General features: G+C 41.0%; 1 protein-coding gene across 1 annotated transcript in view; it reads right to left on the bottom strand.

The window, feature by feature from the left end:
- The window catches only part of Ahr (aryl hydrocarbon receptor), a 43483-nt gene extending 30722 nt beyond the window's left edge, over positions 1-12761 (bottom strand). Inside the window, exons 1-2 of the mRNA XM_045136034.1 lie at positions 12638-12761; positions 1848-2035 (exon numbers count right to left, since the gene is read on the bottom strand). Of these exons, the coding sequence (XP_044991969.1) occupies positions 1848-2035; positions 12638-12702 (253 nt within the window). The 5' untranslated portion in view covers positions 12703-12761. The remainder of the gene's footprint in view (positions 1-1847; positions 2036-12637) is intronic.
- Between the last annotated feature and the right edge of the window lie 3825 nt (positions 12762-16586).

The following is a 16586-nucleotide window of genomic DNA, read 5'->3' as shown; positions in this document are numbered from 1 at the left end:
CTCAAGACAGTCTTGGGCTCCCTTAGGCTTTTATGCCCTTGATCGTAGATAGATGATAGATTGTTAATAGATACAGAGATGATGGATGGATGGATGGATGGATGGATGGATGGATGGATGGATGGCTAGCAGGCAGGCAGAAAGGCAGAGAGGTATGTTGATTTTCCACGATGAAGGAGCAGGAAATAGAATGGAAAGATAAAATGACTCAAATTGGCACATTTTTGCCAGAGTCAAGGGCTGCTTCCCTGACTTATTCATGCACACATCACAGGAGTGGAGTTATCATGTCACAGAATCCTGCATGTTACAGTCCACTAGGAAGCACAACATGCGAAGAATGGATCAGGGACAGGTTCTGTGAGGCTGGGCATGAGCTCAGAGTTATGGTTCACAGCCGTGGTTCCAAAACTTTTACAGGTACACAGCCACACAATCAGGGGATGGTTCCAAAGGATGGGAATGAGCCCTAAAACTGATGTTTCTACCAAGTCCTCAGTTGATGCCTAAGCTGTTTGTCAAGAGCCACTTTTCAGAGCCAGAGATCTAGAGGAAAGGTTTTCAAAGTTGCAGAAAAGAGAAGGAACTGAAATAGGGTCATGGAAAGCACAGTTAATAAGTGCTTACTATGCAACTTCTACCATATATGCTCTTCCCTGAAATCACTGCTGTAAGGAATCAGAGTATGCTGCCCAGACCACAATTGCTAAACTATGCAGAATTTGTCCAACAGAAAAACAAAACAAACAAACATACAAGCAAGCAAGAAAGCAAACAGTTGCTCAAACTGAATGCATCAAATCATGTAAGCATAAATCTAAAGAGATGAATTGCTTTGCAATATTCTAAACAAATCACAACTCTAACTATGCTATCAGTGTATTTTCTAGGTACTTCCTAGGAACTGACAATATCATGATCAACATCGCCTGAGAGCTTGCTAGGGATGAAAAGACCTCTGGCCACAGGCTTAACATGACTCCGAAGGGATTCATAAACACAGAAGTCTGGGAAGCACTGACCTCACACTTCACTTTAGTCCAGTGTAAAAGAGTATGACACTTCAAAGGCACACTCCATGAAAAAAAAAAAAAAATCTATGTTTGACTTATAGATAGAAAATTTAAGGAATTATTTTACATGAGAAAACACACTGAATCACTGTCAAACAGGAATTTCATTTTAAATACTCTGTGGTGATAAAATGCTGTCTGACCAATGTGTCACAAATATCACCTCGCTGCTTAGCTCCACACTGACACCTTCCCAGCTGAGCTTGTGAGAGCGGCACCGGATGCTTCGGGCTTGGTTACACAGAGTCAGTGGCACAGGGAAGACTGAAATCCTAGTCTCAAGTGTCCTTCCCAGTGCCTGGCATGTTCACTAGTTTTCTTCAGACAAAAAGAAATGAATGTGGGGGATCAGAAGTACATATAATTTGGGGAAGATAAATGAAATGACATATCGATGAACATGGAAAATATAACAACAGTGTATCAGTCTTAATATGTATTTTATTCTTTCCTTCTAAAAGACAGATTTTTTTTAAAAAAATTGAATTGCAAAAAGAACAGGAACTTAAACATATATTTGTGGCACCATTTCCCAGTGCACAATTTTCAAAAAATGAAACCATACGTCATTTAAATGCTGCAGCTGTTTGATGAGTGAGCATGTGAAGTTAACTTAGAAATAACTGTAAACTTGGCTTTCACACTTAACTTATTCTGTACAGCAGCAAACATTTTCACATATGGTTAATGTGTATCGTTATCAACATAAAAGAGTCATAATTAATATTAGTGTTGTGTAAGTTACTGTTGGAAAATTAAACCCTGCTGTCGTACCATCAAAAAAGCTCTTAGCCCTCAGGTAACTGACGCTGAGCCTAAGGACTGAAAGTTTGTCCAGCTTATTAATAACGTCTTGTGGAAAGGGCAGCAGGCTAGCCAAGCGGTCCAGTTCTGTGTTAAGTCGGTCTCTATGTCGCTTGGAAGGATTTGACTTGATTCCTTCAGCCGGGACTGGCTTTACTCTGAAAAACAAACAAAATACCATAAAAATCCTTTAGAAAATACAAAGTAAAAAAATGTCTATTACACTGTAACATCTCAAGTATTTCTTTGATATAACAAACTTTTACAATCTACTTCAAGTTTATATAAGTCTTGCCCAAACCGTCTTTTCACATTTTAATTAAGGAAAGCAAGGGAAAGGGAAAGTTCTCCAGTGAAGCTTTTCTTTCTATTTATTTTTTTAGAACAGCTTATGGGAAAGGAGGAGATGGCTGAGTTGCCAACGTCTTGCTTCACAGCATGAGGACGTGGGTTTGGATTGCTAGCTCCTACACGAAAGCCAGGTGTGGCCACACGTTCTTGTAATCCCAGAAACTGGGGAGACACGAGGGTCTCTGGGGTTTGTTGGTCAACCAGTCTAGCCAAATCAGTGGGCTTCAGGTTCAAACACCCCGTCTCAAAAATGCGGTGGAGACTGAAGACACCCAATGTTGACCTCTGGCTGCCACATGATATGTAACATATGTACACATGCATGTTTCTACACCTAAACACATGCCCATCCATACACATATGTAGAAGCACACAGCATAAATGCTTATGCATCATAGGAAAATGCTAAATATGTCTTACAAAAATGCTTGCTTATACATCATACATATATAGTATAGTTATTTCCCAGTCCATTAGAATATTTTTCTCCCTCAAATACAGCCATTGTTAAGAGACTGAAAACAAGATTTCTACAACAAATGATGTAGAAGTCATGCTTCCTCTGCTGTCTTCCAAAGAAACATTTCAACATCCTTTCTGTAGATAACTGAAAAGTCATAGGCAAAAGGTTCTCATCCCATCACTCCTCATTCCCGATACATAGTCATGTTGTCACTTTCACCCCATTATTAATGACTTCCCAAGTCATTCTGGCATCTAAAGGTGGTCCTGCAGCCAACTAATATGGTCTTCAAATACAAAAACAAGAGTAAGTTTGTATTTAGTTATCAGTATTTGTTGCATGTAAAATATTAGAAGCTAACTGTGATTACTAGCAACTGCTGCTTTCCTAGCTGGGCATAATTCTACATAATTATTAGCTTTTACAGAGTGGACCTCTATTAGAAAGGTTAATGGAACACCAACAATTGAGCCTGATTTTTGATATGTCAATTGCACTTATATTGTCTTAGAAAGTACAAATTTCCCTGGGTATAGTGTTATTAATTTGATTCAATTACAGCATGTATAAATAATTTCTTCAGGAGCTGTCTACTTCTTTTTCTATTACAATTCCTGTTATTTCTAATGTGAAAAGGTAACTAGTACAGTGATCTACAGATAAAATACGGGCTTCCTCCAGGGTGTTTGTTTAAGTCCATATAAAGTAGAAGTTGGTGATTATTTCCCTTCTTCCTTCCCCCAAATCATATGTATTTATAATTAAATGTAAGTCGCAACTACCAAGAAACTAATTTTCAACCTTTAAATAAAGTGTATATTCACCTTACTGTGTACTTCTGTGCTGATCAATTAATGATTTAACAAATATTTACTTTCACCTATCATGTCCTGGACAGTCAGAAAATATTCTTCTAAATATTCAAAATATGTTATGGAAACAATACATGAGATATAAAAGGAACAATTACTTAAGATTTTACCAAACCAAACAAAATGGTCTGACATGGATCTCAAAGATGAACAGGAGGGTTTCCTGAAGAGGCATAACTGAGGAGTGGGGAACTGTGAGAAGTTTCTTCTCTGAAGTGTGAAGCAAGAGAGACAGAGGGAGGGGAGGAGGAAAGGGAGAGAAGGGGAAGATGGTAGGAGCCACATACTTTCAAAAACGTTGAACACTTACTAAATGTCAGGTGCAGAACACAGTCAACCCAATGAACAAAAGCTCTTGTTCTATTAGCGCTCACACTACAGTTGGAGGATGGGGAATTAAACAAACAAATATGCATACAGTATTTCCAGCTGGTATTAAGAAAACGAAAGCAAAATAAGGAACTGGGGAGTGATGGAAATATTGATTTTGATAAACAAGGACAGTCAGATGTGATGTGTCTGCACAGGCATGTATAAATGAAAAGGGGGCCAGTGCACAGCAGCGTGGTGAAAATTGTCCAAACTGGAAAGTAGCAAGTTCCTCAAAGTCCTGGTAGAAACTGGAGCCCGATGTCTTAAGCTTCGAGCGGGAATCTACAGTGCCAGTCCCATGTTTTGTGAAACTGAATTTGTTGACAGAGACTATGGAATGCAGGACAGGTCTCACCAACATTCCAATGCTGTCACTAGGAACTTCTTTCTAAAACAGCCTTTAGTTACAGCTCAGCACTGTCCAGGGCCAAAACCTGCCACAATCTTTCTAGCCTTTCTTGACTATTACTATACCCCAGACTAGGAAATTTCTTGTAATCAACATGTACTTTGGTGCTTTCAGGCAGCCTCCTCGTTCTGTCCTTTAAGTCTCTTGTGAAGGCTTTAAAAACAACAAAAAATCTTTTCTGATCTGCCTTGAGATGGATTAGCTACCCTACACCATATATGCCTTACCAATCTTACCCACACATCTTATACATGTCATCAAGGAATACTCTATACAAGTAACTTCAAGTATATTGAAAATTGGTATTCAATCCAATCAGCGTAGTGCTCAATATATGGTGACTCTTGATGAATGTTTGCTTGCTTCAGGTGCTTAGAGAAGTAACCAGAGTCTGGCCAAAGGAAAGCAGGTAAGATAGGCATGGCTGGAATAAAGATTTAAGCCATTCAAAAGATTTAAGCCAGATTCAAATGTTGGCTGCATTAGTATGGGAAAGAAGGAAAAAGGAGACATTTGGTAATGGCACTGGGATCTGCAGTTCAGCAAAATAACCATTTCCTAATGGGAGGTATACTAGACAAGAAAGTGGCTTAAGAGGTAGTGATAGTTAGATGTTGGGCTAAGGAAGGGGCAGGGGCCAAGATAACCACAGGCAGCTAAGGAAAGGATGAGGGTAGCCTCTCTGGAGGTCACAGAGGAGAGTTAAATGCACAGGAAGGTCTAGGAAGCTTGGGACTGAGGAGCCACTCAACTTAGCAGTTTACATCTATGGTGTGTCTCACTGGCTTTGAAACTCTTTAAGATTATTCATACTAAAAGAATACGTTTCTCCCATGTTTCACTTCTTATGATGGCTGGAAGTTCTTTTGGGAGACTATTTCGTCCATCTCCACACACATGGAAGACACACAGGATGCTTGCATGCAGGGCACAATCTCATGGCAATGCAGGGGACTTGAGCATTCTTACCTGATACGGTCCTCAATCTACAACATGACATATTGCTGACCATTATTTAAATGAAACTGTTTTAAATATTCATTAAAAAAAAAAAAACACTGAAAGACTTAACTGCAAAGAGCTGGACTTCAGAAGCCTGAGAGACTATAAGAGGTTGGTGTAGGGAAGAAACAACTCATTATTAGTTTTGTTTAAAATTAACCTCATTAATCCTGTCCCAACCTGTACATTATAATCATCGTGACATCAAGGCTCCAGTTGGGTGCATGCCACGCTCTTGTTTTTGTATCTACTGGTAGTGTCCAATGTGAGGCTGACTAATCTTCAAAGCCCTCCTAACACTCCAGTCGACATCTATTAGCCTTATCATACACACTCAAGGGGGTAAAGCAGTGGGAAAAAATTAACAATTCAGGTTAATCAGAAGTTAATGTAACTGTTTATGTTCAACAATACAAAGATAGGGTTTTAGTAATCTTACCAAATTAAAATGACATCTTCTAACAGATTACCTCTCCTAATACTGAGCTTGCTCTTTTTGCTTTTTCTTGTGGGCTACTTAAGCTATTCCCCTGCCTCAGCCCTCCTACCCATCACCTGTTCATCTCACGTCTAGAACCTGTGCTTGAATGTCCGCATTCACGCTCTCTAGAAACTGGACCCTCCCTTCTCTGTATCTACCAGGGCGCTTTCTCTACCCAAGAAATCCGAAGCACTCCGCAATAAAATCCCTCTACTCTAATACCTACATCTAACTCTTAACCTCATGCATTCTTCACTTCTTTTGACTGGTCACTAAGTGAGAAAGACCAGTGTAAACAGTCATAAAGTATGTGCTTAAAGTAAAATTATAGGGTGATACATAGCATAAATAAAGATACATTTCATTGTTAGGATGAATACATCTGGATATTTTACTTCCCTGCATAAGACAAAACACATCTTGACAGAAGCATCTGAGATTTCTGCCTGCAAGCCACTTTGAGCCACTTTGGGTGACTCAGAATGCTCCTGCCCCAATCCTGTCATTGCTCCCCGGCTGTGATAGCTTCTTTGCTTTCACTGTTTTCTATAATTAAGGAGAGATGAAGATATAAACAGCAGTTGCTCGCACAGGCATAAATTGTAAAAAAAAAGAAAACAAAAAAAAAACAGGAAAATTAAATATGCCCTAGAAACTGTGCTTCTGTCCCTAATCCTGAAAAGTTATAACAACTGTTTTCTCTTCCTTCTTTCCTACATATGCACATTCTTTAGTTTTATCCCTCAAACCCACATCACAGATTCATTATTCCACAATCACTAAGACATGACTGGAAAAATTTTAAGTGGTGGTCAACTGGCAGCTTAGTGAACCTCAACTTCTTTCTATGTAGGATGCTCTGGTAGCTACACAGACAAATAAAACACAGTCTTGTCTTTAAAGAGCTGCTTTTGCACAAGCAAGACAAACATGGTGCACCACTGAGAAACACAGGTGTGGTAAAAGTGATAGAGATGTGAGCCTCAAGATTGGTTTTAAATACAAGCAAGACACATTTGCTTTCATGACAGAATACATAGCTTTCTACAGCTACCCCTGTCTTCCAGAAAATCATGACAAAATAAAGAAAACAATGAGAAAGAAACACAAACTCTGTCTCCAATAAACCTGAGGTTGCTACACCCTGATGCAAACAATATGACGATGGGAAATGGATAAGAAACACTAGCATACAACAGAAAAGAAAATGTAATTGCAGCATATCCCATATCATAGCTAAGAACTTTTGCACAGTCAACAGTAATGAAACATTAAAAGGACAATCAAGAACCTTCAGGACACAGAAAGGTGAAAGAAGTTAGAGAGAGAAGTAAAATAAATCCTTAATTAAAATAAGATATCAAACAATATTGTCCAATAGGCTAAATTTCAATGGCACTATATGCATATATCGAGCTTTTTATATGTAAATATATTAATAGGAATGCAGTTCTAAACAATAGTTCTGTCAAAGAGAAGACAAAAGAACAAGAAGAAATGTGTGAGACAAAGGAAATCTGTTGTGAAATAGAAAATCCAAATCCCACTACCCCTCTGCTCCTGCACACAGACCCAGTCTCAACACACAAGTTCAAGTTCTTTCTCACTGTTTTTGCCTGAAGTATCGCCATGTTAAGCACACTACACAGATACAGCATATTCCAGATTGCTACTGGCAATGTAACTAGTAAAATTTTAAAGCAGGGGTTGGGGGGCTTCATCTCTCTGAGCGCAACATTTGGGTCAACCTTAAAAGTGTGCTTTTGGACTTCAAAATTCCCCCTGGGGGAGTTTTTCTAAGGAAAAATTTAAATTCACCTAAGAATTTACAATTCTCAATGGTATTCTCTGAAATGCTAGTTAAAACATGTAAAGGTTGGAAGTAACAGAATCCCCCAACAAGGAAAAGCATGAAATAAGTTATGAAATAGAGTACCATGCAGCCACTAAAACTGTTTTAATGGGAAGGTGGGTAGCAAATTAATAAAATAGGAAGATAATATGCTAAGAAAAAAAAAGGATAAGAATTCAAGTAAGAGATGGGCAAACAGAAATCATGTATGTGAGATGACAACTGATTTCAACAGTAATTTTATTAGAAGAGGAACAACAAACAATAGGAAATGCCTAGGATATTGACTTATCATATGCATTAATGAACGAGTCCAACTGGACAGCCCTGAGCAGTTGGAAAGAGCATGCTTTGGAATTAAAACACTGGAAACTGATATGCAAACTCTGGGTTTTCATGTACTCTATGGCCAGTTTTGAACGTGAACCTCAGGTCCCCATCCACAAAACTGCAACAACACTACGTCCTGAGCTCTGCTCCAAGAATGCGATAAAATGATGTGTGCAAGGGCTGGTGTTCCACACCCGCATCAGAGTATTGCCAATAAGCAGTTGAGTTTTTGTTTGAGTACCATGCAGAAGATTAATTTTTTAAAAAAAAATTAGAAATATTAAAATATTGTTAAGGGCAGTACTTATTCCTAAGTACCTGTCATAACCACAGCAGGGAACTAGCATCTGACACCGGGGTTTAAACACCAGGGAGGTGGCACACTTTAGGCCTCCTTGCCATTCAGAACAGACTCAAATGCTGCCTCCACTGTTTTATGGGCAAAGTGACTGTTCTGTGATAACACAAAGTAAAATTATTTCAACAATACTGCCTCCACTGTTTTATGGGCAAAGTGACTGTTCTGTGATAACACAAAGTAAAATTATTTCAACAATAAAACTTGAGCATCTGTCTCATTTATATCTTTAGCATGAATGCTTTCGTTCTTTGGATTAGTAATGAGGGTGGCAGTGTAGGAGACCGGCCTGCTTTGTTTCCCAAGAAACCTGACCAGACCTGCTGTGGTAAGGAAAGGAGACCCCGCCTTTCGGTTTAGACCCCATGGTCTCATTGTGTTCCCACTTCCTTTTCTTTGCCATTAAATGTAAACACCTTCACTTATATCTATCCATTGGCTCTAATAAGCAAGATCATCTATAGCCCCAACTTATCAGTTCTCTAAATAATGCTGTTTGCGAGAAAAGAAAACCAACGATGGAGAAAAATAAAACTATGTAAGGAAAAAGACATTTCATTTTAGATGCTATATAGACAATGACATCATATCACACTTATATGAAAAATTTCATGAACATTATATAAGTAACAAAACTTTTCTGGTGCTTAAATATGATGAAGGGAATTTAACAAGAATAAGAACAATAATGCTTTTATATTATGATTAGCATGTTAAGAAAGCAAAAGCTTTCATCAGTATACATTTTCTTTTCTTTTCTTTTATTTATTTATTTGACAGAGAGAAAGAGGCAGAGAGAGTGAGAGAGAAAGGGAATGTGTGTGCCCAGCCCTCCAGCCACTGCAAATGAACTCCAGACACACATGCCACCTTGTGCAACTGGCTTATTTGGGTCCTGAGGAATCAAACCTGAGTCTTTTGGCTTTGCAGGCAAGCGCCTTAAGCACTAAGCCATCCCTCCAGCCCCATCAGTATACACTTGACCAACAGATCAATTAACACTTATAAATTACTTCTAATCCAGAGATCTCATGACGGCTGGCTGGATCACCATGATTGCTGGCACTACCTTAAAGTGTGAATGTTGTTTATCTAGCACCTATTATTTGCCAGGTTTTTGTTGTGGTGGTGGTGGTGGTTGTTTATTTTTATTTATCTGAGAGCGATAGACAGAGACAGAATGAGGCAGAGACATTGAGAGAGAGAGAAAGAGAGAACACGTGTGTCAGGGCTTCCAACCACTGCAAAAGAACTCCAGATGCGTGTGCCCCCTTGTGCATCTGGCTAATGTGGGTCCTGGGGAATCAAGCCTTGAACCCAGGTCCTTAGGCTTTGCAGGCAAGCACTTAACCACTAAGCCATCTCTCCAGCCCATCTGCCAGTTTTTATTACGGACTTTCTAGAATGTGGTAAAAAAGAAAATTAGCGCAGCTTTTTGAACACTAATAAAACTTTTAAAATCACTTAAGATTGTAAGAACTAGAAAAAAAAAAAGAAACTTGAATTCTGCACTTGGTTTTTCAGCTGTCTTCATGACACAGAAATAATCACGTAAATATGCAGAAAAGTTTACATCTCCAAAAAACATAAAAGCAGAACAGGATCTAAATAAAAAGATGAAGTCTTCTTTTTGCAGGCAGATTTACTAAATATGGAACGACATTCTAAGGAGAGTTACAGTTAGGGCTCTTTTCCTGGGCTTATTCTTGAAAATTGTGTTCATGAAGTAAAACTATAGGTTGAATGACAGGCTGCTTCAGAAATGTTAACTTTCTAATTTTCAGTGCACCAAATAGAAAGGGAACTATACTCCTCAGCTACTAAATATGATTCCTCAGTGGGATGAAACACATTGCAAATGCATTCCCACTAATTAATAAAGATAGTTTTCAATAACTACCACTAGAGGGAGTTTATTTTGTTCAGTCTTTCTTGAAAGAATTAAAAAGCTTGAGGTTAAAATCATGTCACCTACTTTGCTACAAAAACTTAGGGAACTATACATTTAAGTGAGCATTTTTAACAATTCTATCATTAGATCTCTTTGTAAGTAAAATAAAGTAGCTATCATAACAAATTTATGTAAAACTAGATAGCATTCTCAACTCACATTTTTTTGAAAAGTTGGAATATTTTGGGCCTCATTAGACACAAGCTAGCAGTTTAATTTACAGACATCTTTAATTTAATGGCCTCGTTATTACAGTTATTGATTTTGATTAACTGATTATAGAGTTAAATCTTTTCCTTCCAGGGAAAAATAATATAAGCACGTTGCCTTGATGATATATATGCCAGCATAGGCTTTCCTATAGAGCAACCCAGTGCCCTTCAAGGCATTTCTCCCATAGGCTTTCCTATAGAGCAGGCTGCTGCCCTTCAAGGCACTGATCTGACTAGAAGCAACACATGTTGTTTCAGAAGACTTGGTAAACATCAATAAGAACTATTAAAATAAAATACAGGTGACCGAAGACAAAATTCTAGTTACCAGAAAAGTATCAAATACAAGTACATAAAACATAAAGAAGCAGTTAAAATATTGTGATAATAGTTTCACCTTAGTCAAAAAGAAAATGTGGTATGTTAAAATATGTTGTATAAATAATAACTAGCAACTAAAAATAACTTCATGATGAATATAAATTAAGACATTTAGCATTAAATTTGTAAAGTAATTTTTGTTTTTTAGTAACACACACTCACTGAGACCCAATTTCATAAAGCCCACACTAAGATCTTCAATTATCTGACCATCTACAGAAAACTTGTTACACCCCTAGTTCATATGATGCTAACCATGCTGCTGTATTATTAAAAACGTAGAGCAAGCATTGAGGAAGCCACTGAGTTTTGACCATCAAGGACGACGTCAAATTCGGTGAACATATTTTACCATAAGAAACCATTCTAACAAAATAACAAGTATTGTTAACCAAGATCTCAGTACTGTCCAGACAGGAAATTGCTGACTTGGCAATATTCGTGTCAGATCCACTGTACCACAGAACTTCCAAGTTCAACCCAGGCTGCTTATAAGCGAACGTCTGTTAAAACCAGTGTTATAAATGTAGATCTGAAAAACGATAGCTGAAATTCTTAAGGGAAAGTAAGGCTCCTAAATAATCAAACTTTAAAACCAGTAACTAGTTATAAATACTGTTTAACAAATCTTAAACTATTGGGTTTTGGTTAGTGATCGCTAAGTTTTAAGCAAACTGCACACTTCTGATTGTCTCTGAGTAAATGGTTGGGGTTAAAAAAAAAAGTGGCAAATGTTGATAAAGAAACTCCAAGATAAAAATCATGAATAAGTGCAGTCAAGTCACAAATGGAAATCTGTCTTGTGCATGAATCTTTTTTTCAGGTAAAAAAAAAATATGTATTTCTCATCTTACACACACATCCTAGCAAAACAAACAAAAATCCAAGTTTATAATCACTCTACTAAACCTAGCAAACCTTTTAAATGAGGAAAGGAAAATTACAGGTACATACTAAGAATGAAAACTTCTCTCTCAAAAAGTCGAATTCCATTCACACATACACACACACACACACACACACACACACACACACAAGTTTAGTCTCCAAAACCACCGCAAAGGGAAGAAGAAAGCTTGTCAAAAAGTTAGCTAACAATGACAGTCACCATCCAGGGTGCCTGCCCACCGCACCCGCTTACCTGCTGTGTGGCTACAGGGAGACCTTCAAATGTGCTGCCTAATAGTTAAACAAGACAGCCAAACGGACAGCTAATTGCTAGGGACAGAAAAGAGGCTGTCATCCCACCTTCCAGCCAGCAAGTAGTACTTAGCCCCTTACAACCTCTAGCCTCACTGAGCTTGCCACCAAGAATCAGACCTGAGACTGTCTTCTGAGCTGCCCTGGGCGGGCATTGAGAGAGCCCAGGGATTTCAGGCAGGCTTAGGCTCCATAATCCAGGGGCACCGGACAGGTCAGGGAGGTCAGCAAGCTCTGGGGTCGGAGACGAGCGTGCAGAGTTGCAAAGAGAGGGCACGTGGGGGTCCGGGAGGGCGCGGGGACGATCCTCTCCAATGCAATCAACTGCAGAGGAGAAAATTCACTCCTCCAGGCTCTGGGGACTGGTCTTGACCCTCCGGCTCCGCGGGCCACGACCGGATCCCCGGGATCGCCGGGGCTTGGCGGCGGGGTGGGTGCCTCTCCCCTCCACCACGCGCGCGCGCGCACACACCCCTCACTCCAAGCCAGCCACCTCCCGAGCCGGGGACGCGCAGGCGACACTCACGTTTTCTGCACCGGCTTCCTCCGCTTGCGACTGGCATAGGTGATGTTGGCGCCGCCGCTGTTCATGGTGTCGCCGAGGCCTCCCGGTGTCCCCCGCAGCCGCGCCCGCTCCACCTGCTCCTCCCCTGGGCCCGGCTCCCGCGCCCGCGCCCGCGCCTGCCAGGTGAGCCGCCGGGCCGGGCCCGGCGCAAGGGAGCGAGGGGCGGGGACCCGACCGACGAGCGATCCGCAGGTGCCGCCACAGGCCGGGAGGCGACGCGAGGCCCTGGCCCGGAGGAGGTGGGGCCGGGGCGTCCGGGGAGCTCCGGGCCCGGGTCGCGCGCACAGTGGCGCCGCGCCCCGTGACCGTGGCCGCGGCCCCTGGGGTGAGGGAGGCGCCGCGGAGCTGCTCCCGGGGCTTGCCCCGATCTTCCTGCCCGCAGAGCTCGGGCACCGGCCGACGGTCCCCGCGGGTCACGGCTTCCGTACGGCCGGCCACACGGATGACCCTGGGTCCAAACAGGAGGTGCCGGGCACGCTTGGGGGAAAGCCGGCGTCCAGGGGAGTCCACCGACGCTGCCTCCTGCCGCCGCGGCCGCCGCGCGCACCGGCCGCACAGCAGAAGCGCCCACGACCCCTCACCGGCCCCGCCCCGGCCCGCCAGGCCCCGCCCCACCTGCCAGGCCCCGCCCACCGCAGCTCCCTGGAGGGCCCCACCCTCGTCCCCGGCACGTGACGGCGTAGGACGTCCTGACAGCCCTCAGTCGCCATCTTGGTGAGGTCTGGTCATGACCTTCTCCTGGGATCTAACCCCAGGTGGAAAGAGGGTGTGGCCAAATATGACGCCTACGTAAATTCTCCGTAGCTAGACAACATGAAGCTATACCAAGTAAGCCCAGCTACAGTTCAGTCAGCCAGCTTTTAACAACAACAACAACAACAAAAAAAATTACAGTAAGCTGGCAGGTAGCCAATCGTATTCTAGTGAGGAAGGCTTCGGCAAGGCTATTTATAGAAGTTGAGACTTGAAGGCTAGGAATTTTCTGGGGCTTTTTTTAAAAAATAAATATTTGCAGTAGACAATAAAACATCTTTCCCTTAGTCAAACTTCAGTAAGAGTGGAAGGAAAGAAACACAGGGCTGCTGAATGTAAGAGGCACTTCAAGTGGCCTGTATGACTGGATAAAGGAAGTAAATAGTCTAGGATCGTTGGGGTGATTTGCAAGAACTGCAAGAATAGATCACAAGATCTTGACGAAGAGTTTGGATGGCGCTCTGTGGTCAACGGAAGACTCTTGGAGTCATTAAGTAGGAGAGTAACATTCTAGTGCTTGGAAAAGCCACTCTTGGAGAAAGTTGCAAATTCTGCTACAGGACATATGACTGGATGAGAGTTGAGTAGGCGGGAAGTTCATGAGATCTTCCAGGTGAATAGCCCAGGAAAGTAACAATGCACGTGAGGGGAAAGAGAACGCATTAATAATAACAGAAAAGGACAGGGATGGAGGGATGACAGAGAACAAATGAATGGCTCCAAGAGTTATACTTCTTTTCATGCTGCTAACCAAGACAGCAAAGACAGGCTGAGAAATGGGTGTGCTTGTGGGCCTGGGAAACATCCAGGTTAAGGCTAAGATTCCTCAATAAGACCTCACATTATATCCATGTCTGCTTTTAAAGATATCCTCAAGTCATTCCACCCCACGAGTTTGTCACTTAAAATTCAGTGCATCAAAATAAACACATAATCTCTACCTGTCCTGTCATTGGCCCAAACATTCTCCACATATATTCTTCAGCTCAATCTAGGAATCACCATAAATGCCTCTACCACTATATGTAAGTCTCTCTTGAAATACCCATAATTTATTTCCCTTAATCGATAACAGCTAGCATACAACTCAAAAATCATCTCATTTCTGATTATTTATCTGGTTACAATGTCATCCACCTCTTTACATTAATCCATTCAGAGGTTCTGTGGGAGTAGCTAATGTGTGCCAGGAACCATTCTAGCCCCAGAAAGACAGCTCAAGTGGCAAGAGACCTAACCATGCTCTCAGGAGTTAAGAACAACGGGAATGTCACAAATACCATAATGGGACATATGTGACTCTGTATTATGTACTAGTAGATGAATCTGGCCAGTCATTTAATGAAGAAAGATTTTTCCTAGAAAATGATTGAAGTCTGAATAGCATTGCCTAGGGGAAGAATGTTCTGTGTAGCAAATGACCATTTGATGGGAAGGAGAGGCAAGTATGAGGAACGAAAAGAAACGTAGTGTAGAATAAAGAGGAAATAATCAAGTTTTTTTTTTTTTAATACACTGTGCTTGGAGCAGATTAAAGAGAGAGAGGCAGTGAGGAGCCAATGGAGGCAGGGTTCCTCGGGAAACGGATTCAGCATGCAGCCAAGAGGTGACAATTGTTGATTCCACAGTGGTGATGGGAAATTTTAACAGGTTTTATAGACACTTGGAGATATTTTAAGAGAGGATATATGGTCATGAGAGAAAAGAATGGATTAAGAAAACAAAAGCTGGGCTGGGGGTATTACTCAGTGTTTAAAGGTACATTCTCACAAAGCCTGACAGCCTGGGTTCCATTACCCAGTATCTATGTAAAGCCAGATGCCAGATGCGCTAACTGGTGAGTGTGTCTGGAGTTTGTTTACAGCAGTAACAGGTCCTGGTGTGTGTGCACACACAGACACACAGACACACTCTCCCTCCCTCTCTTCTTCCCTCTTCAAAAATGAGTACATAATAAATGTGTTTTTTTTTTTTTTAAATAAGACAAAAGACAACAAATTCTGGTAAGAATGTAAGGAAAGAGAAACCCTTACTCCTTGCTGGTGGAACCATAAACTGATGTAGCTACAATGAAATCTAGATTGGGAGAATTTAACTTCAATCCAAAATATATAATTTGTTTCCCTAAACTGTATTAATTCACGACTCAAAAAATCAGTATACATATTTCCTGTTTGACTCCATCGCTGAAGACTCTAACCCAAAGATGACTTTCTAGGCAATTTTTAAATACTTAATGCTCTCTTCACTTGTTTGGATATACAACAATGTCACAGTCAGAAGCCCCAAACAAGAAATAGACAGGTGTGGAAGAATTCTGTAAATATATTTTAGGGTGATTCTGCTGTTACCCTGATTCTGATATTGACAAGGGACCAACACTAAATCACTGGAACCACTTGTTATTAGCCAGCAAACAAACTCAACATGCATTTTATTTTTTTGAGGTAGAATCTCACTCTATACTAGGCTGACCTGGAATTCACTCTGTAGTTCCAATTTGACCTTGAACTCACAGGGATCCATCTACCTCTGCCTCCCTAGTGCTGGGATTAAAGGCAAGAACCACCATACCCAGCTAGAATACATTTACTTTTAAGAGAGAAAAGTATTAATTTGTTTTATAAGTTTGAGGAAATGTAAATTATCATGAAATTTTTTTGTTTGTTTGTTTTTTCGAGATAGGGTCTCACTCGAGCCTAGGCTGACCTGGAATTCACTATGTAGTCTCAGGATGGCCTTGAACTCATGGAGATCCTCCTACCTCTGCCTCCTGAGTGCTGGGATTAAAGGCATGCGCCACCATGCCCGGCTAATCATAAAATTATGAACTAAATATTATAATTTAAGTTTGTTCATCTTAAAAGACTAACACAGTCTCATACATATTAAAGCCCTAAGCAATGTAAACCACTTAACTTGGATTTAATCAGTCTTGTAGACAGTGGTTGGTCATATAAATTATGTGATTATTGCTGGGACAAAATACCTAACGAGAAGCAGCATAGGGAAGCTGGTATCACATGATCACATCAGCAGGGAGGAAGGGGAGAGAGGGAGAGAGAGAGAGAGAGAGAGAGAGAGAGAGAGAGAGAGAGAATTGCAGCAGGGCCTGAAGTAATACCTCAAGGCCTGCCTGCCCTCTATAATGTGCTTA

This window comes from Jaculus jaculus, chromosome 16 (genome assembly GCF_020740685.1).
Source record: "Jaculus jaculus isolate mJacJac1 chromosome 16, mJacJac1.mat.Y.cur, whole genome shotgun sequence".
Taxonomy (NCBI): Eukaryota; Metazoa; Chordata; class Mammalia; order Rodentia; family Dipodidae; genus Jaculus; species Jaculus jaculus.
Note: the sequence above shows the minus strand (reverse complement) of the source record. Positions and strands in the feature narration are given on the sequence as shown.